The sequence below is a fragment of the Podarcis gaigeae genome, assembly GCF_964106915.1.
Source record: "Podarcis gaigeae genome assembly, chromosome: 4".
In the NCBI taxonomy this organism is placed as follows: domain Eukaryota; kingdom Metazoa; phylum Chordata; class Lepidosauria; order Squamata; family Lacertidae; genus Podarcis; species Podarcis gaigeae.
In genome coordinates, this window is record NC_139677.1 from 28,801,200 (window position 1) to 28,828,772 (window position 27,573).

Below are 27,573 nucleotides of genomic sequence, written 5' to 3' on the forward strand. Positions count from 1 at the left end.
GTCAGTCCGCGCCTTTCTATGCGCCACAGACGAGAGCGCTCGGGCTGCAGGAGGCGTCCTTGGTGGTGGTGGTGGGGGGCTCCCCGTAGCGCCCCGCTTCCTCCTCAGCCGAGCAGCTCTGGAAGCCCCCGACCCGAGGGGCTGTGCGGATCTCCGACGGCAGGGTGAGGTCACAGAGCCGGGAGCGTTCGGCGCGCGCCGCGTGTCCTGGAGACCGAGCGCCCCGCCGGCCGGAGCAGGTGGCTGGAGCTAAGTCGTTCCCAGGATAGCGGAGTCTCCTGCCGGAGGTGGCCGGTGGCGAATATGGCGCTGGCCGCTAGGGGTGCCATCCCCGCCTGCCTCCTCGTCCTCCTCGCTTCCTTGCCCAGCTGGAACACTCAGATTAGGCCCCAGGGAGAACCAGGCCCAGGTATCCTGCGCCGCGCTCCGTGAGGGTGGGGCTGGGCAGAGGCCACCCCTGCAAGGCCGATACTAGGCTTTCTGTCACCTGGGGCAAAGACCCAATTTGTCACACACACACACACACACACAGAGAGAGAGAGAGAGAGAGAGAGAGAGAGAGAGAGAGAGAGAGAGAGACCACTTTCCTCCACACACCTCAACATATTTGTTCATAAGGGGCATAAAAAGGATTTTGAAAGAGGCTGGAGAAGAGAGAGTCTCTCCAAATAGTGCAATTCCCTGTGTGTGTGTGTGGCTTTCATTCAACCTTAAGTGGATCATTTCAGAGAGTAATAGATCATTTGAGGAATTCTAAGAAGTATTAGGGCTGTATGTAATAATAATAGTAGCAGCAATAATGAGGATGATTATCAGGCACATACCAGAGAGTAAACTCTATTGAACTGAGTGGGACTTACTTCTGGGTAAAAAATGCTTAAGATTCCAGTATAAGACTGCAGAATCTGTGCACAATTCACTGAGACTTACTTCTGAGTAGCAAAGGCTTGCAATCTAAGGCTCAAAAGAATAAATACTCCACAAGTTAAATAATTGCTGGCTGCTGAACTATTGTAATTGAAGAATTTAAAGTGGATTGGCTACATTTTTCTTCCAAATTACAGGAAAGGATGAATACAAAGTGCTTTGTATGTTAGCATCACATTTCTTTCAGTGCAGGTATTTTATTTTCGGTATAAAGAGGACTCAGTTTTTGTGGCTGATTGTATGAAGCAATGCCCTCTTTATGTATTCACATGGTGTAAACATGTATGTTGTCCTTTAGATCCAAACACACACACAAACAGAGAGAGAGAGAGAGAGAGAGAGAGAGAGAGAGAGAACACATAAGCAAGCAATGCTCCAAAGTGTTTCTGTTCCCCAAAAGGGCAGGAGGTGGTGTTCTAATCTCTTCACTGCTTTTAATTGATCTCTGAGACATTGAGGGAAACAAAAAAAGAAAGCAACAAAACTTCCCCCTTTCAACTCTGCTTGGAGAGCAACCTTCAGGATTTCTCTTTCAAAAAACAGTTCCAAAAGCAGACGGGGAAAGGCGAAGGAGTACCATTTTCCTGGTTTTCCTGCTTCCTCTTGCAAATTAGCATCCCACCGGTGCTCAGCAGTGAATCCATGATAGAAAAGTTTATCTGAATTTAAGGGAGTCTGTTGTAGTCAACAGTTCCATGGTGCTCGGGAATATAGAACAGCCTTTTCAAATAAGTATCTGTGCAAGCCAGTTTGATGCAAACACTATAATTTATTTGTTTAAAATGTTTCTTGTTACCTGGTGCAGTCTTTGCCCAATGCCATAACTCAAAAATTAGATCTGTATTATAATTTATATGAATCATCATGGTCCAAGGCCTTGCATATCCTGTTGAGGTTATTGTCACATTATTGATCAGCTTCTGTGGGGTTTTAGTCTCAAGGTTATTATTCTAATGGTCATTTTACACCAGCCTCCACAATTTGTGACTCACCAAGCTGAATGCAGTGCACCAGCCATGTATGATGGTGTTTGTCACAGGCTTGACAAACCTATTTTTGTTGCATGCCCTGGACTGCAGAAGCAGAGCAGGGAGTAGTCAAGTACCCAGCCAGTCACAATATATTATTGCTGGTGTGCTGTGTTAAGCTGATTTGTAAGGAGAGGTTATATTCTGAAGAGACTACTTCAGACATGGGAAGTAGAATACACTCAGAACTTGACTTTGGTTTCTGGTGTACAAGGTCCTTTATACCTTGTGCATTGTATTAGGGTTCTTCACATTGTAATTGTGATGACTGTATGATCAACATGGTGAATCAGGTATACTTAGGGAGCCTCAAACGGCATTTTTCTCTTGAGAAACAGACAGTATCGTTCCAAGTTAAGCAGGCTATGCAGTGGTGTAGAGCAGTGTTTCCCAACCTTGTGCCTCCAGATGTTTTTGGCCTACAACTCCCATCATCCCTGACCACTGGTCTTGCTAGCTAGGGATGATGGGAGTTGTAGGCCAAAAACATCTGGAGGCACAAGGTTGGGAAACACTGGTGTAGAGCACAGGGGAGTGAAACAACATAGGTTATTCCATTATCTGCTGGAGCAGTATTTGCCATTGTTCTAAAGCTTGCAGAGTTGGAGGTCAGGCACATGACCCATGATATGAGATTAGAACCCAGGTCTCTCCAGCCGAAAACCACTACCCTACTCTTTGCTAGTTCCCCCTTTTTAGGAATGTCACTTGATCCTAAAATATTTGACTCTCTTTGAGGGCATGGCCCACAGGGAGCTGTCTTTATCAGTGACAGTCTGTGCTCCATTAATTGTGCAAGAGGAGAGCAGGTTGGCATAACAGAATGTCTCCTATTAGCCATTCAGGACCACACAGGCTGGGCTGGGACTGGGTATAATAAACAGAACCAGAAAATTCTAGAATTAGAAGCAAACCCCAAGGGCCACCTAGTCCGACGTGCCGCAATGCAGAAATCACAGCTAATGTATCCATCCTCTGTTTAAAAACCTAAAATGAAGAAGAGTCCACCCCATTCTGAGTTAGTCCTTTCCGGTGCTTTCTGGTGTTTATTTGGAACCTCCTTTCTTGTAATTTGAATTAATTCTAATCCTACCCTCTGGAAACAAGCAGAATTCATATGCCCCATTATTCATATGACAGTCCTTCAGGTATTTGAAGATCACTATCATAGCCCCCTCTCAGTCTTCTCTTCTCCTTAAGCAACTCTCTCAACTGTTCCTCGTAAGGCCTGGTTTCCAGATCCTTGATCATCTTGGTCACCCTCCTCTGCACATGTTCCCTCTTGTCAAAATCCTTCTTAAAACTGTGTTTCCCAGAACTGGACACAGTACTCCAGGTGTGGTCTGACCAAAGCAGAACAGAGTGGTACTATTACTTCCTTTTCTCTGGATACTGTACTTTTGTTGATGCAGTCTAGAATTGTATTAGCTTTTTTGCTGCTGCATCACACTGTTGACTTATATTAAGATTCTGGTCTACTAAGACAACTAGACCCTTTTCATGTATACTGTACTACTGCCAAGCCAGGTGCTCCTCATCCTATATTTGTGCATCTTACCATTCTTACTTAAGTGTAGAACCTTACATCTGTCCCTGTTGAAATTCATTTTGTTAGTTTTGGCCCAGTTCTACAATCTGTTAAATTCATCTTGATTCCCGAGTTTATCTTCTGAAGTAACCCCAACTAGATTGGTGTCACCTGCAGATTTGATGAGCCTCTCCTCAATTCCTTCATCCAATGTTGAACAACACTGGACCCAGGACAGAATCCCGCAGCAGTATGACACCTCATTTGTCACTTTCCCCCCAGGATGACAAGGAACCATAAGTGAGCACTTTTTATTGTCAGCCAGCTGCAAATCCACCTAACAGTAACACCATCTAGCTCACATTTTACCAGCTTCTCCTCCAGAATATCATGGAGGACTTTGTTGAAAGCCTTGCTGAAATCAGTACCTTCTGCTAGTCCTAGAAGCTGTGTATACCTCCTTAGTTCATCTTCAGTTTTGAGAACCATAGCTCTGGTCCACCACCCAAAAAATACCAGAATACATGTGTGTTTTTTTAAATGTCTTAATGTTTTAAAAGTATGTAGCTTTCATATTTTAATTTTCAATCATTTTCACCCATTAAAAATAAATCCAGATTGTCTGTTGGGTTTATCTGTTAAGCAATTATTTTAGGAAATGAATTCAAAAGGTAGCATTCTGGAATATCTACGCAATATGCAATGGCTGTAGATATTGGAAATTAAGTAAGAATTTACTAAACTACTGCTGTACCAGCATGTAATAGTAATGATAGGGTCTGTATATAAATAATAGTAGTTGGAAAAATATTAAGTGAGCTGGTATTTGACAGTGTTGTCGAAAACCATATAGCTATTGTAAAAATATAAATATTTCACTGCATAGGCTTGCTTGCTTCCTTCCACAGCGTTTTCCATCATAATTATGAGACTGACACTGAATGCAAAAAGAATATTTTTAACCGAGTGTTCATATGATGCAGCTGTACTCATTCTTAATCACTCATTAATGTCTCGTCAAAAGAGCACTGTACTTTTTGTTTGTTTCGTTTACCAAAGGTCAGCATACTTGGAAGCAATTGTCATGCACCATTACAGACCTTTTTACATATTTTTCTTGTATTGTTCTCAGTTATCATGTGCGTAAATGAGTCAATTGGTATGCAGATTGTCTGTCATTAAGACCATTTGAAAATCAGCTTTGTCATTGGTTTAGTGTTGGAACTTTGGATTCATGCATATACTTCTTGAATATGTTGTGGCATTCAGAATGGGTTTAATGATGGATGGTTGGTCATGCTAGAATGAACAGTTCCATAGACCTTAGTCAAACTAAGTGAGCAGTGATATATTCCTCCTACACCTCCAGACAGGATTTTGGGCTAGAAACAGATACTAGTGTGCTTTTTTTAAAAAAAAAAGTGAGTTGAAGGTAGTATTATAGAGGCGTCATTGCCATTTGGTGTGTATGCTTATTTCTTTCAGCTCACTATTAGAAAACAGAAAACATTGAAATTTGAGTTAGCATTGGTTCCAAGGGCAGACTCAAAGCTCTTTTATGGAGCAGTGGTATATGCTAATTAACATATCAAAATGGCTTGTTTCTAATGTGGACTGAGAGCAATGGTGCAGCTTTGGTGTGATGGCTTCAGCATCACCATGGTTCAAGCCCTACAATCTGATGCCCTCCAGAAGGGTGTTTACAGGAGCCACAAGTTCCCACTGAAACAGAGAGCAACAACACACTCTAGTTTAAAGGTTCGCATATCAATTGGTTTGTTGAAGCGTAGCAGTGCAGAACATTTAGAACTCGGGCAGCTAGCAGAACAGCAATACCTGCAGAGCAGAAGAAAACATATAGAAGATATGATACCTCTCCTGTGTAAAGCATGTGTGGCTCCTGAGAAGGCAAATACCTAGTTCTCTCACCCTAGTTAGCAAACAATGAAGATGGGTCAGATCTTCTTAGGGACAGAGGAAATCCGGACACTTAAAGTCATGTCTGGTTTTAATTCCTCAGTTTAATCTTGCTGATTCGTGTTCTCTCTCTCTCTCCCTGGGCTTTCCATTTCCCTAGCCCTCCTCCCTGCATTCCAAGCTAGATCATTATAGGGGGGGGAATCCTCCATTTGTTTCCACCTTCATGAGTTCAAGAAACCCCCATTGTGAAAAGATTCAAAGGTTAAGTTTGCAATTGTCTTTCAGTGTGACTTCTTGACTTTCTCCCTCAGTCTTGTCTTTGCTTGTTGCTCAGTTTTGTACTTACTACATTGACCTAATTAATTTAAAATAGTGCCTCGTTGTCTCCTCTCAATACAATTCATACAGGAACTAAGACCCTCCTTGAGAATATGCTGTGTGTCTCTTGAAGAGTTTAAGCCAAAAAATAAACATTCTCCTACTTTTCTAACTTTCCTCTTGTTAGCATGTAGCCATAGAAACTTCCCATCCTTTTGTTCTTCTGAGTGGTGTTTGGCTTAGGTCAGAGACAGGCAACCCGTGACCCCTCCAGATATCATTGGATTACATTTCCCATCAGCCCCACCCAATGTGGTCAGTGGCCAGAGATTATGGGAGTTGCAGTCCAGCGGCATCTGCTTCCAAACCTGAGACCTTAGAAGACTTGCCTCAGCCTCTGAATTTGGGCCTAGGATTAAACCGTGCCAGTTCAATTTCAGCACTTTACAGTAGCATGGAAAAAGTAGTTCAGTTGTAGATTGAATGTGTGAAGCAGCTGATTTAGGATGTGTTCAGTATCTACACAAATTTGTTCAGTTTGCTTTCATCATTTTGAAATCCGGCCCAAAATAATTGATCCTATGCTCACTGACTTTGGTAGGTGTATCCTAAAGGTGTTCATGATAACTGATGATAAGATGGGCAATTTCAAAAGAACTCCGGCATGTAGTCTTTATAACTGATGTCATTGTGAAATTGTTTTGTTTGTTTTTTTGCAGGTGTGAACAGTTCAATAAATTCAAAAAATAATCTTAAAGAAATTATTAAATTACTTGGTAAGTAGCAGCTCTCTATCACGTGTTATATTCCCATGTCAGTAACATATAAATAAGCATTACATCTTTGTACATCTTTGTGCATTGATGATATGTAATGCTTGTTGTTGTTTAGTCGTTTAGTCGTGTCCGACTCTTCATGACCCCTGGCGTTCTCTGGTCCATGGGGTCACGAAGAGTCGGACACGACTAAATGACTAAACAACAACAAGCATTACATATCATCAATGCACAAAGATGTACAAAATGTTAATCTCTATTTCCAGTGAAACTCTAGCCCACCACTTACAGCTGAAAAGTAGGGCTCAAAACTTGACATAAATGCAAAATAATCTGAAAATAGTTATCTGTGTATTAGAGTGTTTTTCACAGTATGCATTTATGTTGACTCTTTATTATTTGTCTTTAGGTTTGTTTGCTTGCATATGCCCCCCCCCCCCGTTTTCTAGGCATGCTTTTGGAGGGGGAATGGATGGGCTCACAAATAACTACGAATTACAATGGCTGTGTGGAAGCTCCAAGTGTGCCACTGAATTACAGTGGCAGGGGAGCAACCATGGGGAAAGGCCATTGCCTTCTAGTGGTGCTGCAATAAAACTGATAACCACAGTTGCAAAGCTAAGCAGGGCCCAGCATGGTTTCAAATTGGATGGGGAACCACGTTTTGAGATTCTGGGGTTGGACTGAATGACCCTCGGGGTCCCTCCCAACTATGATTCACTCCCTACTTGTGGGCCTCCCATAGGAATATGAATGGCTACCATGCAAAACAGGAATGCTGGACAAGATAGAACTTTGGTTCTGATCCAGCAAGGTTTCCTTGTGTTCTTAGCCTCCTCCATATTTTCTCCTCTCTATTCCTCTTCCAGAAACCTAATTTTACAAAGCCTTTCCTGGACCACAATTGAGCATCACATTTTGTATGTATGTTCTGGTCCCTTTTGTGCCTTCCTGGTGTCCACGCTTGCCATTTCTTTGCCAGGCCGTGTTTTAAGCTGTTTGTGCTGTGCACTGTGTGGCTAAGCCACATGTTACTGTAGTCACATGGCAAATTGCCACACACATTTCTACTGTCCAGTTTAGCTTGCCTCATGACTCCTCCCAATTATTTATTCGATTTATATCCAGCCCTTTATCAAAAGATCCCACAGCACAGTGTACAACATTGAGAACGCATTTTAAGGAGCACAATAATTCAAATGACTGAGTTGTTTTGCTTATAAATTACAAGAAATTGTGGGCAAGCTTCCACGCCAGCTGCAGATGCCTCTACAAAAGTCAGCCACTTGCAATAAAAGTCCGCAGCCGGATGGTAGAAATCATGAGTGGATATTATAGTGCCTAGACTGACTTCCACTTAAGCTTGAATCCTTGGCATATTTATACAGAAGTGAGCTGCGTTGAGCTTAGTAGAACTGGAGTCTAAATAAATACATTTAGGACTGAGCTGCGACTATTAAACTCCGTAAGAAGGAACCATGTCATGTGTGCGCACTGCACAGTGTATCGGCTTGCTGTCGTTAAACAATTGTTGTTATTTCTGCTACCCTCTTTTAAATACTACAAAAGCTTGCCATTTGCTGTTAAAGCTGTTTCTCACGTAATGTAATTCAGTGACAGTCATTAATGGTACTTGTATAGTACTTTTTTTTTTTAAGTGTTCAGAGTACTTCACATACATTATCTGAAAGTTCCTTATAACAAGTGTGGGGAACCACATTCCTCACAAGGGCAAACCTCTGGGGACTGTTTGCCACTGGTGTGGAAAATGGAAACATGTGGGTGGAGAAATGGAAATGACCTTTACCTTTTGTCCAGGAGTCACACCAGCCACACAAGAGTCAGAGGTTTCTGCATTCACATATATCTCCATTCCTCGTCCAGGCATTTCTTACAGTTCCAAGGACACATCCCTGCCAGGAAAAGGCACTCAAGGAAGGAATGCAGTACAGCTGGTTAGGCACATGATCTGGGGATGGGTGTATCCTGGGAAGAATCCTGAAGGCCAGATAGGCAGGCCTGGAGAACCCAATATGACCCCTGGGCCTCATCTTCCCCTTTCGTGCCTTGTAAGATAGGGTTGCTGCAAATTAAGTCAAGGGCAGGAAAGGCTCAAGGGACATAGCTACAGCCATCATGTGAGTTCATGGCTGATTAAAAAGATTGGAGATTTTCTGGCTCGCAGTTACCTACACCGCACAACAATTTTAAAAGTTTGGGGTTTTGTTTTGTTTTTTGGTTAGGATATTGTCACATGTATATTCATGCAGATTATTTTATTTGCAGATCACCGAATCCAAGTTCTGCACCAAAAGAATTTGATGCATGAACATGAACCCTCAGAGAAACAGCACAGATCACTAACTGTACACTTGAATGTGGTTAAAGGCAGGTGGTCCCCTGTTGTTGGATTTTGTGTTTACTAACCTTCCTATGGAGAAGGCCAGCATTTAATCTCAGTAACACTCAACCACTACTTTCACCGTTAATCTACAACACATTAACTTGGATACCTATCCCTTTTAATCTGGAGGAACAAGATTTATGATTCTCAGCAAATTTGCTCGGTGTCATAGTCCCAAGGGATATTGTGTGAAAAGTGTGTGGTTGTGTAGTCTGCGTGGCTGTTTTGTAGTACAGAATATCCTGCTTAAAAATGTTAACATATCAACTATATTGTTTCAGGATCCTCTGTAAAAGTGAAGGCAACTCCTAGTAGTCTAACAACACAAGAAATCCCTTTTCCCAATAGCTATACAGTACTGATTGGTTACAAGCTGCACAAGATTTCCCCAAATATCCTTGTGGACACACCAGTGAGACCTAATAAAGTGAAGGGTGCAGGAACCGAAGAAGAAATAACTTTGCTTCCTGGCTTGAAACAGGACAATAATGCTGGTAATAATTCTGGCAGATCAGTAAGAGCAACTAATATCACTGTAAGATTCCTTTCCGCTGACAATTCAAGCAAAACTGAGATTGACATTTACAATTTAAAAGATTCAAGAGAAGTCCCTGAAATTCATGTTGTAGCCAGCAACATTATGAACCAAGGCATTAAAACTGATACAGTAGTATTAAAAGGCAATGGTTTGCAAGTGGTAGTAAACAGTTCAGTGGATAATAATGTGAAGCATATTCCTGAAAAAGGGAGAAGAACAGCCCTGATATTACCTGATCATGGAAAGACCACTGCAGATGGCAGTAAAAGAGACCATCCTTTCACAGGTAAAAGACAGTATTTTTCCTTTCAGTGAGATGTAGGGGTTCACCCTGAAACAAATTTTCATACTGTTGTGTCGGTATATTGTTGTCACCATAGAATTTGCAGAACAATTATGTACCCTAATGAAATTAAGTGAAATGCAATTAGTCACGTGTGCTATATTTTTATGTCACCTCTAATATGAACAACATATGTCTCAGTTATTGTGTCATTCTTTCTTTTTTAACAACAATCTTGTGGTGATTTTAGGCCAAGAGGTTGAATTGACTGATGCCCTTTTGTCTATGCAGTAGATAGGAATGGCTCGTGATATTCAATGTTACAAGTCCACAGTATTTCAATTCTCTAAAACCAGCATCTCGCAGGACCGCACATGAAAAAGCTCTCGTCATTATTAGAGAGAATAGTGACTAAGGGTGAGCTGCAAACCAATGAATCCCAAACTGAAATCTCACCTCAGCCATGAGCTCACTTGGTGATCCTAAATAGTGTGGTGATTAAAGGAATACTTGCCTACTTTACAGGGCTATTGTAAGGATTACAGAGATAATGTATGTGAAGATTTGAACACTTGAAATAGCTTTACATAAATTGTAAGATTGTTATTATATATGGCAGGTAGGCAATACCATCCTGAGAATTCTGCAACCCTAATCAGCATTGCTTAGAAGTATATTCCATCCCTTGGAATGGGACTTACGTTGTACTGGTAGTGTGGCTGTTACCGGAAACATAAAATGAATAGGAAGCCATCTGTGTAAAGGAACTACCACTTAGATTACTGTTGTTGTTTTCGGAGTGGCTGGTGTGCTTATGATCTCCTAAACCGTATCAGGAAAACTTTCACACAAATGGCTTTCTATGGGGTTTGGAGCCCATGTGGTTTGGCTTCAGTGGGGCTTACTCTCAAGTAAGTAAGTGTGTATAGAATTGCAGCCTGAAAGTCATAGCTAAATCAACACCTGATACAGGAAATTACACTTGTGTCTAATCAACACACCAGGGACCATAACTCTTCTCATGCAGTCAATACCTGTGGAGGGCTCAGGAATATTTTGCATATGCTTTGACCGTGTAGACCCAGAAATAATTCATGTGTATAATGTGACTTGAAATGTGTGCTTGCTGTGCTTTCTATGATGTGTGAAGAGTCTAAGCAAGCAAGACTGAATCCTGTCCCAAAACTTTCCCCTCTATTTTAAGAAACTTGCTATATGTGTATTTACAGCTTTCAAGCTAGTAAAAGCTGCCCACTTGGAAAAACCTGCAAGCCAGTCTCTGGTTTATGAAGATATTAACCGAAAAGGTTAGCAAATATGTATGTTTCACCCTCCACCCAATTCAAGGTTGTTGTTTTTAATAAGAGTATGAAATTTGGCAGTGTGCACACAGAATTCCAGATACGTTTTATAACTTTGTTGTTGAGGGGGCAGTTGTCTGCATGAATCCTCTTGGTGCTAGTGGCTCCCACATTTAAGTCAGTGGCAAAACTTCCTTGACCAGGAGTTCCTTGCGCACATGAGAGTGCACCACAAAGTTTTTTGATCAGAGCTGCTTTTCCATGATTTACAATACTATGTGAAAGGGATTTTCGAACATCACATATGTTCCCGCTCGGGGACTGTTTTGTGAATGGCAGGCTTATAAATACCGCAAATAATGGTTTCAAGTGTAAAAACAACAACTTGTTACCCAGTCCTGGAAATCTAGTTATACCTGCTGTTAACTTTGCAGATGCAAATGCTCCCTTGCCACTCCAACCCCCCGTCTCCCTATTAAGGAACTTTCCTCTTCTGTTTCCAGATAATGTAGTTTCAGCCTTGGTTACACCAGTACTTTGGGTGACTACATTATTACTGCATCTCAAAGGTGGAGTATCTCTTATGTGCTAACACACCAGGAATTGAAAGTTTTAAATGTTGGATTTATTTTTGCAAGAAGGCATAATAGCTTGAATTAAAGGTCAAATTTGACGGGCTATGGGTCCTCCTGTAAGAATGCACTTGATAATCTGCATTATATTGTCCCATCTGGAAGAAATGTGACAGACAAATTTAACTGATAGATCAATTTTATGATGGTAGAATTGTCCTATTAAAACTATGACATCAAATAGATTTGAGCTTTCAGACAGCGATACTACTAAGGAACCAAAGAACTTATCAGTTTAAACTGTTTTAGCCTTTTAGCTCAAGTAGTATGTGAGTTGCAGAGCTAGAATGAACATTGCTTATAGCTGCTTATAGTTTAAGCAAAACTGGAGGCATTTTTGTGCAACTCTTGAGACTTACTTCCCATGTTAGGATTTTCTACACTCAAGTGTTCAAAGAGCAGCCTGAGACTGTTGCAAGAGGGCTTTCAAACAGCCCCATTGTGTGCTTTCAAGTCCCAACAATGATTGACAGGTGGGCAACCCCACCCACCTGCTAGAGAATTGGAAATATTTGTCTGCCTGTGGTGCCAGTGAGTGAAAACTGTATAGAAGCAGAGTATGTTTACACCTCTGCCAAAATATGTACAGGCAATCTTTGTTTTGGGTGGGTTGGGCTGCCCCCACACATGTCGATGGAGGACACATAAGCTTGCTCCACCCCATTCCACCCCCACCCCATTCAATCTTTTTTTGTGACATTTTTGTGATGTTTGGGGCTCCTTCTGGGTTCGGCACCATGTGTGTTCGCGCGATCACGGTCATTTGGATGTGCTTTAAATGGGAGTTGCTTGTATAGTGAATGCATGATGGGATAGTAGAATTATTGTCTCCCATTCCACTCCACCGTTGAAAATCCATAGTAAATACAAACAGGGGCTTCCACATACAGTCACTATGGAAGGAGGAAGGGAAAGGGAAGGATTTCTTGGACTGGGACAATGTGTGGATACGCTAACACTCGACTTGCACACAGTGCTATTTTTCCAGAAAAAGAAGTGCCAGAACTCACCATGAACACCTCCCTTGTTCTCTTAAAATGACAATGGCGCCCACCTGGGAGATGTCGGAACTGAGTTTCGGGAAATTCTGCCTGGGGAAAAAAGCCCTGCTTGCATGGTAGTGGCACACAATTCCACTGTCCTCTGGTGCATTCAGTATTTATATAAATGACTAGGACCCTGCAGTCATGTAATCACTCATAGCCATGGTTCCATTTTCTCTCCAGTAAGGGAGCTAGCAGTAGAACTAACATTTTTCAGAACTAAAAATGGTATTGTGTGTTGAGCTGTCAGCAGCAAAATGCTTCTGACATTTCTCTGGAATTGATTCCACCTTCTCTGAGAGCTCCACACTGTCAAGCTGATCAAGTTTATATTTCATTATGCAGTGTGTATTTCAGCCTAGCAGTTAGTCAGTTGCCCAGGCCAAGTTACACCTCTCTTATCATTTCAAACCTTCAGACAACCCTGTGACACATAAGTACATGTAAGAGAACTGGCAGCATTTCTTTGTGAGCTGGTAAACCTAATACATTTCTTTTGCTGAATGATTTTGCTCTTACAGAAAATTAATACACAGGAGCCACAGAATACCTTTGCTTGTAGTTATTATTCTATGTAGCTTTCTTATCCATTGTCTTGCAGATAATCACTGCAGAGGTCATCCACGGGGCTGTTGTAGTCTAGTTACGGTTTGCAAACATATTGTTCAAAAACTGTGCATTGCAACAACAGGGACAAGGATCACAATAAAATAAGTACCTATAATTGCAGGATATTTTGTGTTTTGTTTTTGAAGTTTTGTGTTTTGTTTTTGAAGTGCCTGAATCTTTGGCATATCAGTTGTTGCTGTTAATTCAACCTCTACCACCACTGAAGAACAAATTACAAGATTTTGTTGGATAGTTTTGCATTAGATAGCTTTGCGTTATCAAAACCAGTCAGGTTTTTTTGTAACTTGCAGCAACAAGTGCACTCAAAGATGAAGGTTCACAAAGCATAATGACAACAAAAACAGAAACTTCTGTAGAAGAGCTAGAAAATATACTAACTGATCTGAAGATGGAAAGGGGTATGTATTTTTTGCCTTCCATTACTTAAAAAAACTTCTTTCTAAAATTAAAGATTAGCAGAGCTTTGATAAAATTGTACTAATGTATTTCAAATTGGTTTCCCAAAGCATTCTTATCAGAATCTCATTATAGAAATAGAGCTGTGGACTCGTTGACATTATTGATTTCACTCTGAACAATTCTGGGGATATTATTGTTATTAGCATTGCAGTCTTGGTCTGGTCAGAGAATTTTTTTGGTGGGGGCATGGTATCACACCTACAAAGCAAGAATTTTACTGATCAGATAAATCATCACTTAAAAAAAATATTATTAGTAATAATTACATTTCAATACAGTCGTACCTTGGTTCTCAAATGGAATCTGTTCTGGAAGTCCGTTTGACTTCCGAAAACATTCAAAAACTAAGATGCGGCTTTCAATTGGCTGCAGGAGCTTCCTACACTCAACTGGAAGCCGCGGAAGCCATGTCGGACGTTCGGTTTCCAAAGAACGTTCGCAAACCGGAACACTCACTTCCAGGTTTGCGGCGTTTGGGAGCCAAAATGTTCGAGTCGCAAGGCGTTGGACAACCAAGGTATGACTGTCTTACCCTTCATCTAATGATCACAGGGCCTGAGCTGTTTAAGGCTTTATAGGGCAAAACCAGCATTCTGAATTGGGCCCAAAAACTATACTGGCCCAGCCAGGATTGGCATTATATGCTCAACCCATCTTGCCCGTGAGCAACCTGGCTGCTGAATTCTGCACCAGCTGAAGTCTCCAAACCTTCTGCAGAGTCAGCTCCACGTGTGGCACGTTGCAGTCATCTAACGTAGAGGTTAGATTAATCCAGAAAACTCAGAAATAAATACTGCTTTCTTGAACATAGATCCTGACTTATCAGTCCCCTTGATGTGTTGCTTAAAAGTTAAGACAGTAAGCTTATGTAATGGGCTTTAGGCCTCAATTTCTAGTTTACTTTGTACAGGCAGAGCAACCCTATGTTCCTGGCCACAGCTGCTGCTGTATCCACAGCCCTTCCAAGAGGCACTGGCTAATGCAGATGACGTTGGGGCAATTTTCTCCACTTTCCCCATTATTGTTCTTTTATATTTTTCTTCCCATTGACTGCAGCAACACTTAACAGGTGCTGCTGCATATTTTTCCAGTCTGTTTGGGGAATAAGGAGGCTTTTGATCTTCTGGATCAATAGTCTCTCTCTCAAACACGCCTGCCTCAAATGCCTTGTTCCTGACCCCTCTGTGAGGAGACAGCCATTAGTGGATCAGCAGTAGCAGCAGAGCTTTCTGCCGGCACACCAGGAAGACCTCTGACCAGGGACAAGGAAGTCCATAGTGTGCTATACACCAGGTGTGGGAAACCATTGGCCATACTTTCTGGGGCTGATGGCAGTTGTCACTCCACAACATCTGGATCACCAAGGGCCCCTACTCTGCTGCAGACCCTCGGTTGCCTTCCCAGGAACTCCCTTATGCTGCAATCTTATACACACTTGGTAGGAACTAAGCCTCATTAAACTCAGTGGGATTTACTTCTAAGCAAACATGTTTATGATTGCACTGCTAATCTCTTCTGTCCACACAACCCCATAATGAAGCATCGTAATTTGTCACTTGCCTAAACCAAAGGGAAGGAGATGATCAATTACATCAGGGGGGGAAATTTAGTGATGGAAAATTATGCCTGATTGTGACTTGGCAAGTTAAGCTTCATGAACGAGCAGGAATTCAAATCTAGGTTTTCCTTCTTTAAAGCTGTTGTGTCAGGGATGGGGGACTACTGGCTGCCCAGATGTTGCTGAACTACGGCTCTCCTAATTCCTGGCCATTGGGCCAGGGAGACCAGCAACAATTGGAGGGCCACCACATCCCTGCTTTAGAACCTATGGTCGAACTGGCAAGAGCTATAGTTCTGGCATACTCATTTAAAATCGGTTCCAGTCGATTTGTGTGCAACTAATTATTTGCCTTCTCACCAAACCTTCCCAGTGTAGCAATGACAATTAATTCAATTGTTGATATTTTTTTTAAAACAGTGAAGCAAGAGACTCCATCCACTAATGAGAAATTGCAGTCTTCAGTAATGGAAGATGTTCTTCAGGATTTACAGGAACATCTAGGTAACTCTTATTGTTTCACTGAATTGTACAGACTGCTGTACGTATTAATGAGGTAATCATAGCAATGGGGATGTACCATGTTGCATACGGTATTAAGGGCTATTGATATGTGGGAGGAAATAAAATCAGCAAGGCCTACTACTACTGTTGAAAGGAGGGTGCTGTAGTCATCATTGGTTTATTCCCTGTCCAGATACCAAAAATTCTGAAGAGGTGGAGTAATGCTAAATTCTAAAATTGCTCACTTGTTAAAAATGGGCAGCATAGGGGAGTTTCATAATTGTGGAGTCAGAAATTCCCCTAAATATGATTGAGTTCAGATTTACTCCTGAATGTAATTTAGTTTTATTTGTCAAATAAAATATGCTTTGCCTTCTTAGATTCTGTAATAATTGTGTATAATCATTTTCACTTAATGGGAAATGAGTATGTAGGGACAGAGGTTTTTGTTTTACATGTCTGTGTTTTACTGAAAGCAAGTATCTGAACTCAAGCATTGTATTTATTTATTTATTACTAGAATTTATAAACAGCTTTTCACCACAGTTGTGGTTCCAAAGTGTTGCACAATATAATAATAAAGTAGTACAAACATTTAAAACTCAAAAACCAAGTGGGAAAAAAATCATAAACTTAGAACACTACAACAACATCAATACTTTATTGTTGTTCAAAGACCCATAGAATAACAATACTGTAAGGCCAACAAAGCTAAGATCCAATAGATTTGATCAGGTTCTCCAAAAAGCCTGGGAGAAATGTTTTAATTAATCAATGGAGGCCCATCAATGATGTTGCCATCTGTGCTTCAAGGGGGCTGGGAGAGTTCAAGGATTGGGTTGCTACATACTGAGAAGGCTGACTAAAGGTAAAGGTAAAGGTACCCCTGCCCGTACGGGCCAGTCTTGCCAGACTCTGGGGTTGTGCGCCCATCTCACTCAAGAGGCCAGGGGCCAGCGCTGTCCGGAGACACTTCCGGGTCACGTGGCCAGCGTGACATCGCTGCTCTGGCCAGAGCCAGAGCCAGAGCCGCACACGGAAACGCCGTTTACCTTCCCGCTGGTAAGCGGTCCCTATTTATCTACTTGCACCCGGAGGTGCTTTCGAACTGCTAGGTTGGCAGGCGCTGGGACGGAGCAGCGGGAGCGCACCCCGCCGCAGGGATTCGAACCGCCGACCTTTCGATCGGCAAGTCCTAGGCGCTGAGGCTTTAACCCACAGCGCCACCTGCGTCCCGAGAAGGCTGACTAGTTGAGACCAATTAGCCAACACCCCAGTTTGGGGTCCTTTGCAGTTATTAAAGCTTAAAATGCTCATATTAGCAAATGGCTGTTAAATTAATTGGCTATTTAACATAAATGGAAAAGAGGCACACGGCTGTGTCCCTTATGCTTGCTATGCCCTATGTCACAAGTTTTCTAGTGCAATTCTTTTAAGTTACCATTTCATCTTTTGTGAAAAACTGAAGTTCGTAGGCCTTCCACCAGTGACAGCGAGGAACCAATGCTGATGGACAATATTTATTCATCAAACGAACTTGAAGACCCAGGTAAATCTTGGTTTGGAGTGCATCAGAATTACTATGGGGTTGTGGTGTTCATCCTGCTTTCAGGCCAAGGGAGCCGGTGTTTGTCCACAAACAGCTTTCCGGGTCATGTGGCCAGCATGACTAAACTGCTTCTGGCGCGACAGAAACCAGAGCGCATGGAAACACCGTTTACCTTCTTGCCACAGCAGTACCTATTTATCTACTTGCACTGGTGTGCTTTCGAACTGCTAGGTTGGCAGGAGTTGGAACAGAGCAACGGGAGCTCACTCCACCTCGGGGATTCGAACTGCCAACTTTCCAATCGGCAAGCCCATGAGGCTCAGTGGTTTAGCCCACAACGCCACTTGCGTTGTGTTAATTAATAACATTTTAAGTGCAGAACATTGCTCCCACATTTATTCTATAAAAAGAAAGAGAACTAATTTCCCTCCATTTGCAGCCCTGATTTGTTTTAGGAACCTTATATGCGCCCAAAGGTGCTGCCACCCTCCCAACCCATATTGGAATCCCAGCTGGGGCAAAGCTATAGAAACTTGACCTCATTCCAATACCAGGGTCATGATCTAGAACTGGGGACCGCATGTTGGTTATTTGTACAATAAACATCCTACATGTAGAGGCAAAGTATCACAAGTAGTTTGGCCTTAAAAATGTCTTTTGGTGGGCATATTTTTACTGAGTGACTCCAGGTGGGGATTGCACACTCCTATGTGTGTTTAACAGTACATCAGATCAGGTTAGTGGAGTCAGAATGAACATCACATACATTGGATACAGGGGTGTGTATCAGTCCTCAAGTTGCCATTGCTTTTTTGGCACAACTAAGGGCACAATCCAAACTCCCAGCTGACTCCGCCAGCACTCTGCAGAGTCAGGAACATCTCTGCTCAATCCAATACTAGACAACCTGGCATAAGGGGGTTGGGTTGCCCTGTAAATAGAATTTTGCATTCTCTGGGCATCATTGGCTACACTTATGTTTAAATATTTCAAACCCTATGCCAGAAACTCGGGATTGGTAATATATATATATATTTGCTTAGAACTTTCCCAAGGAGGCTTTGCTGGTCTGCACAGAGTAAAAATCCTTATTGAATTAGCAGAGAAAGGGAAAAAGAGACCAAGTACCAAAAGTGTATCCTTTCTAACTGTCAGATATCATCTCAGTTTCGGTATTCAGTGGTTGTATACACAAACCATGTTGCCAGGTTAGGGTATCTGGAAAAGTGTGCATGCACACGAAAGCTTATACCAAGAACAAACTTAGTTGGTATCTAAGGTGCTACTGGACAATTTTATATATATATATATATTTCATGTTGCGAGATGACTGCCTGCACTGTCTGTTTTGAGACTGGGAAAGCTTGAGTGACCCACATTCCAGAAAGGTGGCAATTGCTATCAAAGCTGAGGATGTTTGGAAGGGTGCAAGTGTCAAATAATAAAAGAAAAATTACATGTTCAGTGCTGCTGTTGCCCTTCTGTGGACAGCTTCAGTCAAAGAGGGGTGTGACTCTGGTCACTGTGACGTCAAAGGCATCGAGGGCACACTGCAACTTGGCAAGGCTACTTGAAATCATCTTGCTAGGTGGGGAGAAACGAATTCCATTTTCCAAGCAGTAAAATGTTTACGTTGAGTGCTGGGAAGATGTGGCATCTCCCCAAAAGGGATACCGTACTTTTTCGTGTATAAGATGAGGGTTCCCAAAAATAGGGGGCGTCTTATGCATGGGGGCGTGTTATACATGGAAAAATACAGTACTTTCTTCAAGGGGAAACTGGAACTTGTACAACAAATGAACAATAGATGTACATTATTCATATAGAAGGGCCTTCTCCCACGCAGGCTGCACTAATGTTTTGGCTTTTTTCTCCCTGCACAAATCTGATGGAAAAAAATCACAAAAGTTTTCTGGATGCATTTCCAGAATGTATCCAAAGCCAACAGGCAGCCTGTCTTTCAGACTTAGACTACTGAGTAATAGCTGCTTGCAACACTTTTGCAAGCTATATATGCTATAAGCTACTGTGGCAATCATATTTGCCATAGATGTTCCACCTAACAAAAATAATGCATTTTCACAATACATCTGACTGCTTGAAAAACATACCTTTTTGAGATATGTAGCCTATATACAAAACAAAACAAAAACAGCAAATGTGCATTCATTTAACAAAGAACCAGTTGTGCAGACAGGCCCCTAATATTATATTTCTTTTTGTACCAGTACTGCTATAATAGCATTGGGATCCACATTTGTTTTGTGGCATGGTCACTGAATAAATATAATTGTTTCTTGCTACAGAAGAAGCAGGTTACAGTGAAGAGAACCACAACATGATGACAGCGCCTGTCCCAGAAGAGGCAGATTTTCTGCCGTTCACAGACGAACCACCACTCGAAGCAATCTCTGTCCCAAGTAAAGTCGTTAAACAGTTATCCACGCAATCTTACATTATTATCAGCAGTAATGGCCACCCCATTGCTCTCCAGCCACAGCTATTCCCGCATGCTTGGAGCAATCTAGTTTTGCTCGTGCAAGCCAGATCAGTGAAAATTGAGCTTGTAGTGCATTTAGAATGTCATGAGCCAAGGTTGGAACATGGGGCTAAAGGTAAAGGTAAAGGGACCCCTGATTCGTGGCCGAATCATCTCGCTTTACTGGCCGAGGGAGCCGGCGTACAGCTTCCGGGTCATGTGGCCAGCATGACTAAGCCGCTTCTGGCGAACCAGAGCAGCGCACGGAAACGCCGTTTACCTTCCCGCTGGAGCAGTACCTATTTACTTGCACTTTGACGTGCTTTCGAACTGCTAGGTTGGCAGGAGCAGGGACCGAGCAACGGGAGCTCACCCCATGGCAGGGATTCGAACCGCCGACCTTCTGATCGGCAAGTCCTAGGCTCTGTGGTTTAACCCACAGCACCACCCATGTCCCGGCACATGGGATTACAATCACACAAATGAAGTGTAGGAGAGGAAGATCCAGCTAGTTTGACATTGACTGTAAGAGGTCAGCAGTAGCAAGGGAGACGGAACAGGAATAAACCACCAAATCTTCCCTTTCCCCCAACCCAACGCACCCTAGCAAGCATCAGCTACAAGCAAGACAACTGGCCATCTTTCTGCACTAGACAGTGAATATTCATGGCCAGAGAGCATGTGTGCAGATAAGTAGCCTGAGGCTGCTCCCATGATTCTCTGGACTGGAGAAACCTATGCAATATATCAGCTATCATCCCACCCAGAGCTACAGGAAAGTCCATCTACCTTTGCTCCATGATTCTTTAGTTTAAGTTTGTTTGTTTTTTTTTTTGCCAACTCTTGCAGCTCAGTGCAGCTTACAATGTAAAAAACAAGGTATAAATAAAATTTGCAAAGCAAAACAATAAAGCCAGCTATAGATCAGAAAGAAAATAATTATTGCTCCATAGCTGCACGTTTTATTTGAAAGTTCTTAGAATTTTTAGACATTTTCACTTTATTACCTACAAGTCAACAGCAAGCAGAAACACACTGTGCTTTGTTGCTATTCACCTTTTGCTTTGTTTTTTACAGATTTGGTTACTGAAGTGACAAATGAACATATGAATAATGCCCAAAGATATGAATTCTTTGAGAAATATGAAGGTAAATATGAACTACTTAAATGGAAGTAAAACAACCCATTAAGATTTTAGGTAAGGTAGGATTAACAGCTTGCTCTTCCCTGCTCATCTTCCTATAATGTGCTGTAGTTTTGTGAAAGCGAGCATTACCTAATACATCAGGGGTATAATTTCAGCTCTGTTGTCCTGTGTTTATTGACTTAGCAAACTACTGCTATCCCCATTCTATTTTTAAACACTTGATTTATGCCTTTCAGTTGGGTTTATTCAGCTAAAACACATTTTGTGTGTATTCAGCTGAAAGAGAGCAAACATTTTTCTCTTCCTGTGTCAAATTGTTTGCCTAGACCTCAATTAGAAAATTAACAGGGCAGATTTTTGTTGTTGGGTTCCTTAAGCCACAGTTTAAACCTGTAATAAAGTAAGACACATAAATCAGAGCTGTGGAAAACAACAAAAAGGTACTGCTTCATTTGTTTACTTCATTTAATTCTGTAAACCAGCTGCAAAGCTGCAGTTTCAAAATTCATCACACAAGGCAAAAACAAATGATGTGAACATTTATAATGGAGCACTGAAACTCAGTCCTTAGAATCATTTGTCAGCAGAACTTGATGCAGTAGACAAAGGAACAGTTACATCGAATAATGTATTGCTGTACTAAAGGCTAATGAAAAACACCAAACAAGCCACCTTGTCCACACCCTCGTTAAGCCCAAAGTATGCGGATTAAGATGACTTAGTCACAGCAGAAACATTTCATCTTTGTAGTCAGCCCCTAGTGAAAATAGAGATTTTTAATGGCATTAGTGTTTTTTATCATGAGGTAAAAGCTACAAACCCCAGTGTAAATGCTGGATTTTGGATGCCAGAGCAATGCGGCTGCACTATTCAAAGGCTTAAGGACTGCCAGGTTTAGGGGCACTGCTCCTGCATGCCAGATTTAGTGGAATATATGCCCAGCTTTTGTGTGTGCTGATTTCTCTGGGCTTCTGTAGCTTGGGTCTGAAGCCAAGGAAGTACTGGCAGAGTCTCCAAATCCAAGATCAAGCTCGAGTCCCTTGGCTCTGCGGCAGTCAGGCCTGGAAGTATGGTGGAGTCAGCACACACAGCCCTTAGGGAACAGAGACATATCTCCTAACTGCCTCAGTCCTAAATACTAAACAGGATCCCAATTGGTTTCTGGAAGGGGAAACGTCACTTTTATACCCCAGACAGATGGGATAAAACTGAACACGGTGAAATTGGATTGTGGAAAATAAATTTCACCCCCCCCCCATCTCCATTCTGCTTGCATCTTTAAAAAAAACAGGAGAGAGTGACAAAAGGACAAATAGATAACGAGATTGTAAACCAGCAATCTTGCATCACCTAGTGGCATTGCTGAAGAAAAATAAATAAATCTGGTAGGATGGAAGCATTGCGGAGTTGCTTTTGTGGAAGTGGCAAAGAGGTGATGGAGCATATAGCCCTAGCATACAACTCAAAGGGTTTTAACCTACATCTAGCGCTCATTAATATTTGCACCATAATGGAAAGTATTTAAAAAGGTAGGAATGGGAAAGTGGTTTGGCTGGATTGTGAGAAGCAGGCGCGCTATGATGGTAATTTGCTCTGCCACCAGAGTGCCATTGCAGCTGGTATAGGCATCAGCCTTATAAGCAGTGCTGTCAAATAGTTTTTACTTCATACAGGCTGCAGATAGGGCAGCTTTGGATATTTCGAGCAAGCAGTGCCAGCCACCTGCACTGTCTTTTCTATAGTAGTCAACAGCAGTGCTTGTTTGCATTGTCTGAAAGAAAGAAAAATGACACTCTTGCACAGGAAAGGCATGTAGCCTGCATTTGCACCTGCAACCTGTGCGACTTTGCTGTGCAACATGACCTTTGAACATTACAAAGGCAAACAGCTTGCACAGCAGAGTTAAAAAGATTGTAAGGGAATTTGAAACCACAGTGTGGAGTGCCACCAAAATCAGGAGATGCAAAATTTAGGAGTAGGTCAATTGCCTGTTCTGGGTGGTGTTGCCCTTACTCTGAAGAGCAGGCTGATACCCCTTGATCCATCTAGTGGTTCGAGTGACCTGCAGCCAAGAGTGCCTTCTACCAGCTTTAGCTGAAATGCCAGCTATGAACATTCCTGGATCAGGAGAACCTGGCCCATGCTTTGGTAACCTCAAGACCTGATTACTGTAACACACTTCGTGGTGGACTGTCCTGATATCTGGTCCAGAAACTGCTACTAGTGCTGACTGCAGTGGCCAGGCTGCTCACAGGAGCAGGTCACTGGCACATGCTACTACTTTGCTGAGAGAGCTGCCCTGGCTGCCAATTTACTACTGGGCCAGTTCCAAGGTGCTTGTGGTTACCAGGAATTGAACCTTTAGTCTGGTAGGCTGTACCCTGGTGAGTTCCTTGGCAATAGAAGCCTGTGAGAAGTCATCCCTGTTGTCCTTTTCAGACTTTGGAATTTTTTAACCAACCAGTTTGTAGTGACATGTTCCCGATGTTTCTACCAGTGTTGTTACTATATTGTTTTTAGGTTGTTCGCTGCTTTAAGTGCCACTTATATGTTTCTTCTCTGTTTTATTTAAATATTTATAATTTAAACACAGATTCAAAACTTTTAACGTTTTGAGAGGATCTAAAATCTAGAACCGCCTGCAAATCCTGGGTCACTTTAAAATATATTCTACCTGTGTTAATATCACAAGCATTTCAAGGTTGGGGTATCCAGTGAATATTGATAAGAAGAGAGGGGTGGAGGGTTTTTAAACAATGTGTTTAGATTAGAATATCAAGTCACCATTCGGGGGGGGGGGGGAACAGCAGCAAAAGGAGAGGTGATTTGAGTTGCTGAATTCCCAGGTCACCATGGGAGGCCACTTAGGAGGAAAAGCCTACTTGCAAGGCTCGGCCCAAGAGTCTTCTATGAGCAGAGTGAAGTTTGGCCTCCAGCCTTCCAGGGAGCAGTTCCTTAAATCAGCCACTCAGCAAAGTCAGAGAGAATGTCTCGACTGCTTTGCTGGGGGGATGGAGACTGCTTTGAAGGGCTGCCCAGGTTGGTTCAGCAATGAGCAGAGCTATTTACTGTTTTGGGGGGATAAACAGCAGCTCCCGTGGGTGCTGAGGGGAGTTCACCCAGCTCCAATGCTGGCATTTAACACTCAGTGCTTTCTGGCAAGGCTTTTATTGACTTGAACGGAATCTATGTATGTTTGAATACTTTTTATTTATTAATTAAATATTGCAATGACAGCTTATTACATTAAATGTATTTAGATGAGTAGGAGAGGATATTTTATTTATTTAATTACTCTTCAACTTTTTTCTCACTTGTGTGAGAATGCGAATACCTATTTCCACAGAGCAGATCCACCATCTGTGCACAGCTTATCGCCTCTATACAGGTTCTGAAACTCCATGGTGCCATTGACCCTGTTTGTGACTGTCTAGCAATCATGCGTTTGTGATTTGGTTGCCCATTCTCCCACATAATGGAAAAGAAAAAAGCAAGCAGGACTTGGGTGCACATTAGCTTAAACTTACGTGCACTTACCACAGCATTTACCGTAACTTAGAATAACTTTTTTATTATTACAGCTATGCTATAGTGTACAGCTTTATCAGATTAGTTTTCAGCAACAAGGTTTTGACAACAGTGTTGCTAAGAATTGCAGTAGTGTTGAGTATGAAACATTGTTAAATTGTGAATAATATGACATGGTTCTGTGTTCGTCCCTTTAGGTATTCAGGGCAAGAGAAAAGCAAAAGCTGCAGACCTTAAAGACCTGCTAAAGCACATCATCATAGCCTGTGTAGCTGTCACTGGTTTGATCTTGACTGTAATAGTTGTTGTGCACATATACACTTCATTATTTGTGAAGAAGGAGCAGTAAGTCACTGTTTCATTCTCTCCTCCCTCTCATCTGTGTATAATTCAAATTGCTTCCTAACCACTTGCACCCAGTCCTTGACATTTGCGCCTACTTTAGAATGCTGATATAACGCAATGGGCGTAATTGACGCAGTAGTAGATGCAGGCCAATCAAATACAATTTTTGCTGGCATAGCCATCTAAGAATCATAATATCCAAGTTGAATAACAACAGGCTTTCCAATTCTGAAACCAGCATTAATTCATAATGGCAAAAGGCAAGATTTGCATGTCAGTTCAAAACACAGATACTACTGTATCTTACTGCAGAACAAGTCACTATAGCACACACTGCTGTGACTAGTGTTGCCCAATATGGTAGCACGCCCATCCTCATGTGTTCTGCTTCATGTGCAGCTTTGGAAAATCAATAGTCTGCAGATTCTGGCCCATTTTCCACTGTCCTTTTCTTCTAGATGAAAGGCAAAAATGCTCCCTAGATTTAACAATGATTTACTTTGCTTATCGTTATTACATAACTGTGATAACCACATCCTTCTCCACACTCCCCGTTCTCCTCAGCACAGAATGTTTCATGATAGTTTGGATCTGCGGTGGGTTGAAATCCTCAGTCAGTCATGAAGATTACTCCCTGGATTGGGCAACTATCTCGGCCTAACCTCCTTCACAGAGATTTTAGCTCAGCAGAGTTTAGGATTTATCTATACAAAGCTGATCTAATCCTCTGTAACAAGGCCATACGCTTAACGCAGCTCTTGGGACTTCAAGTTGGGCATACCCTTCTGCTAGCCAGGGAGGGCCAATGCAACCAAACTTATTTTCTTTTTCTTTGAGGTAGGAAGCAAGTTGGGGAATCGACAGCTCTCAGAGTAATCTGCCAATGTGTTTTCCTGAAGCAGCAGCAACGGGCAAGGGAGTGACGTGGCTGTTGTATCACTGTTTGATGTTATGGCTTCCTTTCATAAAAAGATTTGTATCTATTAAAACAATTTCATCATTCTCTTAGGGAACCTGATAAAACAAATGCTGACAAAAAAGCCGGACTTGACAAAAATGAAGTCACATCAGCCGAAAAAACCAGAAGCCAACATCCACATTACAATGTTGGCATTGAGGGAGCACAAAACAAACAACCATATTACAATGCTGGCGTTGGGGGAACACAAAACCAACAACTGGAATATGCTGTTAACATTGTGGAAACAGGAAGCCAACAGCTAGAAGACAGCGCTGTTGGAACGGACAATCAAAACAACAACAACTTAAGTTCACCACCGGAAATGTTTTCATCAACAGATTGTGATTACATCAAAAAGCCTTTAGATCTCCATCCTGTCAAAGCTATGTTGTCCCCTAGCTCCCCACCAGAAGACACTGGCTTGCTTCTCCCAGTTGAACCTTTAAGGCACAGTGCCCATAATAGTTTGCCTTCATACAACAGCAGCACATGTAAGAACCTCAAAGTACAACCTAGAACTTTCAGAACCAATCATAGCTCTTATAACAGTCCAGGAAATTATGGTAAATCCAAAGATCATGACTATAAAAGACTTCAAGCCAAAGATACTGCTTGTTACAAAACAAAACCAATCTGCCAAAGACCATCTAGGCATAGACCCAAATCCACAGAACCCAGAAGAGGACACAAAAAGGTTTCAGCTAAGCAACATAGCTACAGCAGCTCAAGCTGGGTTGAAGATCCTTCATCAAATGTTTCTGCTGCTTTAGACACTAACAAAAACTCCAAGGAGTCAAGACTGTCCCAAGATGATGACTCAGACTGTGCATGTTTTCAGCATATCAAAGATTCTTCTAGTACAGACTCATATTCGAATTAGAGCAGCACAGAGAGGAGGGACTTATTGTTCAGTCTGACTGCTGTCCAGAAGTGTGCAGTCCTATATTTTTACCATGGTTAATCATGATGGAACCCTATAGTATCCTGGAGAACACATGTTGCAATCATGCTATTGAATAATAAAAAGTAGGTTTGGTGTTGGGTTGCAGGAGTCGCTAATCTGGCTTCTTGGATTTGTCCAATTAAATTATTTTCTGCTTGAAGTGTAATATGTGCTCACATTCTTTAACAGGCACTAATTCACTTTTTTTTTTGGGGGGGGGGAGGATAGAAAAAAATAGAGCCCTGCACTCTGCAAGAACATGCAGTTCTTTGCAACCTGAGCATCAAAGAGAAACTGCAACAGTATTAAGTATTTGGGGTCTTAAGACCCACTGGCACTATTAATGTTGAAGCGAAGGGAAAATGTATTGCACACCCAAATACTTAGGGACCAGGAAGCTATTGAAGAGGGTTTAGCTTTTAGCTTTTCCATTTTCTAAAAAATCCTTACTAGGATTGTTTCCTTACTAGGAAACAAAACAAACAAAAAAAAAAACCCCACACCCCAAGCACCTCGTAAGGGACATTTATCTTACCACATAATCAGAAATAGTACAATATACTCTTGGCTCTACAACCTATGCAACTGAAATAATAACTTACAGAGCTTTCAGAAACAACTCTGTGACCCTGGAGCCAACAATCTCCATCTCTGAGATACAGTGCAAGTGTGTTTTAGTCCAGAGGCTGCTGTCCGTCCCCACCTTGGAGCCTGGCAGGATGAAGGGGAAAAGGAAACATCTGTAGTAAGCTGGTCTCAGTTGTTTCATAA

At 42.0% G+C, this 27,573-nt stretch overlaps 1 protein-coding gene across 9 annotated transcripts; it reads left to right on the forward strand.

The window, feature by feature from the left end:
* Positions 1-163: 163 nt before the first annotated feature.
* On the forward strand, positions 164-26,904 carry LOC310842936 (uncharacterized protein). Of its 9 annotated transcripts, none has more exons than XM_083735275.1 (12): positions 164-409; positions 6,441-6,497; positions 8,784-8,889; positions 9,652-9,725; positions 10,952-11,029; positions 13,619-13,726; positions 15,766-15,849; positions 17,318-17,398; positions 19,705-19,818; positions 20,955-21,026; positions 24,751-24,898; positions 25,908-26,904. In XM_083735275.1, the coding sequence occupies exons 1-12, from the start codon at positions 304-306 to the stop codon at positions 26,737-26,739; spliced, it is 1,860 nt and encodes a 619-aa protein (XP_083591401.1). In that variant the 5' UTR covers positions 164-303; the 3' UTR covers positions 26,740-26,904. The 9 variants fall into 9 exon arrangements, with proteins under 9 accessions (XP_083591401.1, XP_083591395.1, XP_083591399.1 ...); XM_083735269.1 differs by having other exon boundaries at positions 8,784-8,885; positions 9,183-9,725; XM_083735273.1 differs by lacking the exon at positions 8,784-8,889 and adding an exon at positions 9,183-9,395 and having other exon boundaries at positions 9,648-9,725.
* Positions 26,905-27,573: the final 669 nt, after the last annotated feature.

What these genes read in the sequence shown, in the direction of transcription:
- LOC310842936 (XM_083735269.1), top strand. Translation starts at nt 304, where the DNA reads ATGGCGCTGGCCGCTAGGGGTGCCATCCCCGCCTGCCTCCTCGTCCTC. An exon ending in TGAAGATATTAACCGAAAAG is followed by an intron (nt 11,030 to 13,618) that starts GTTAGCAAATAT and finishes TGTAACTTGCAG; the next exon opens with CAACAAGTGCACTCAAAGAT. An exon ending in GGATTTACAGGAACATCTAG is followed by an intron (nt 15,850 to 17,317) that starts GTAACTCTTATT and finishes GAAAAACTGAAG; the next exon opens with TTCGTAGGCCTTCCACCAGT.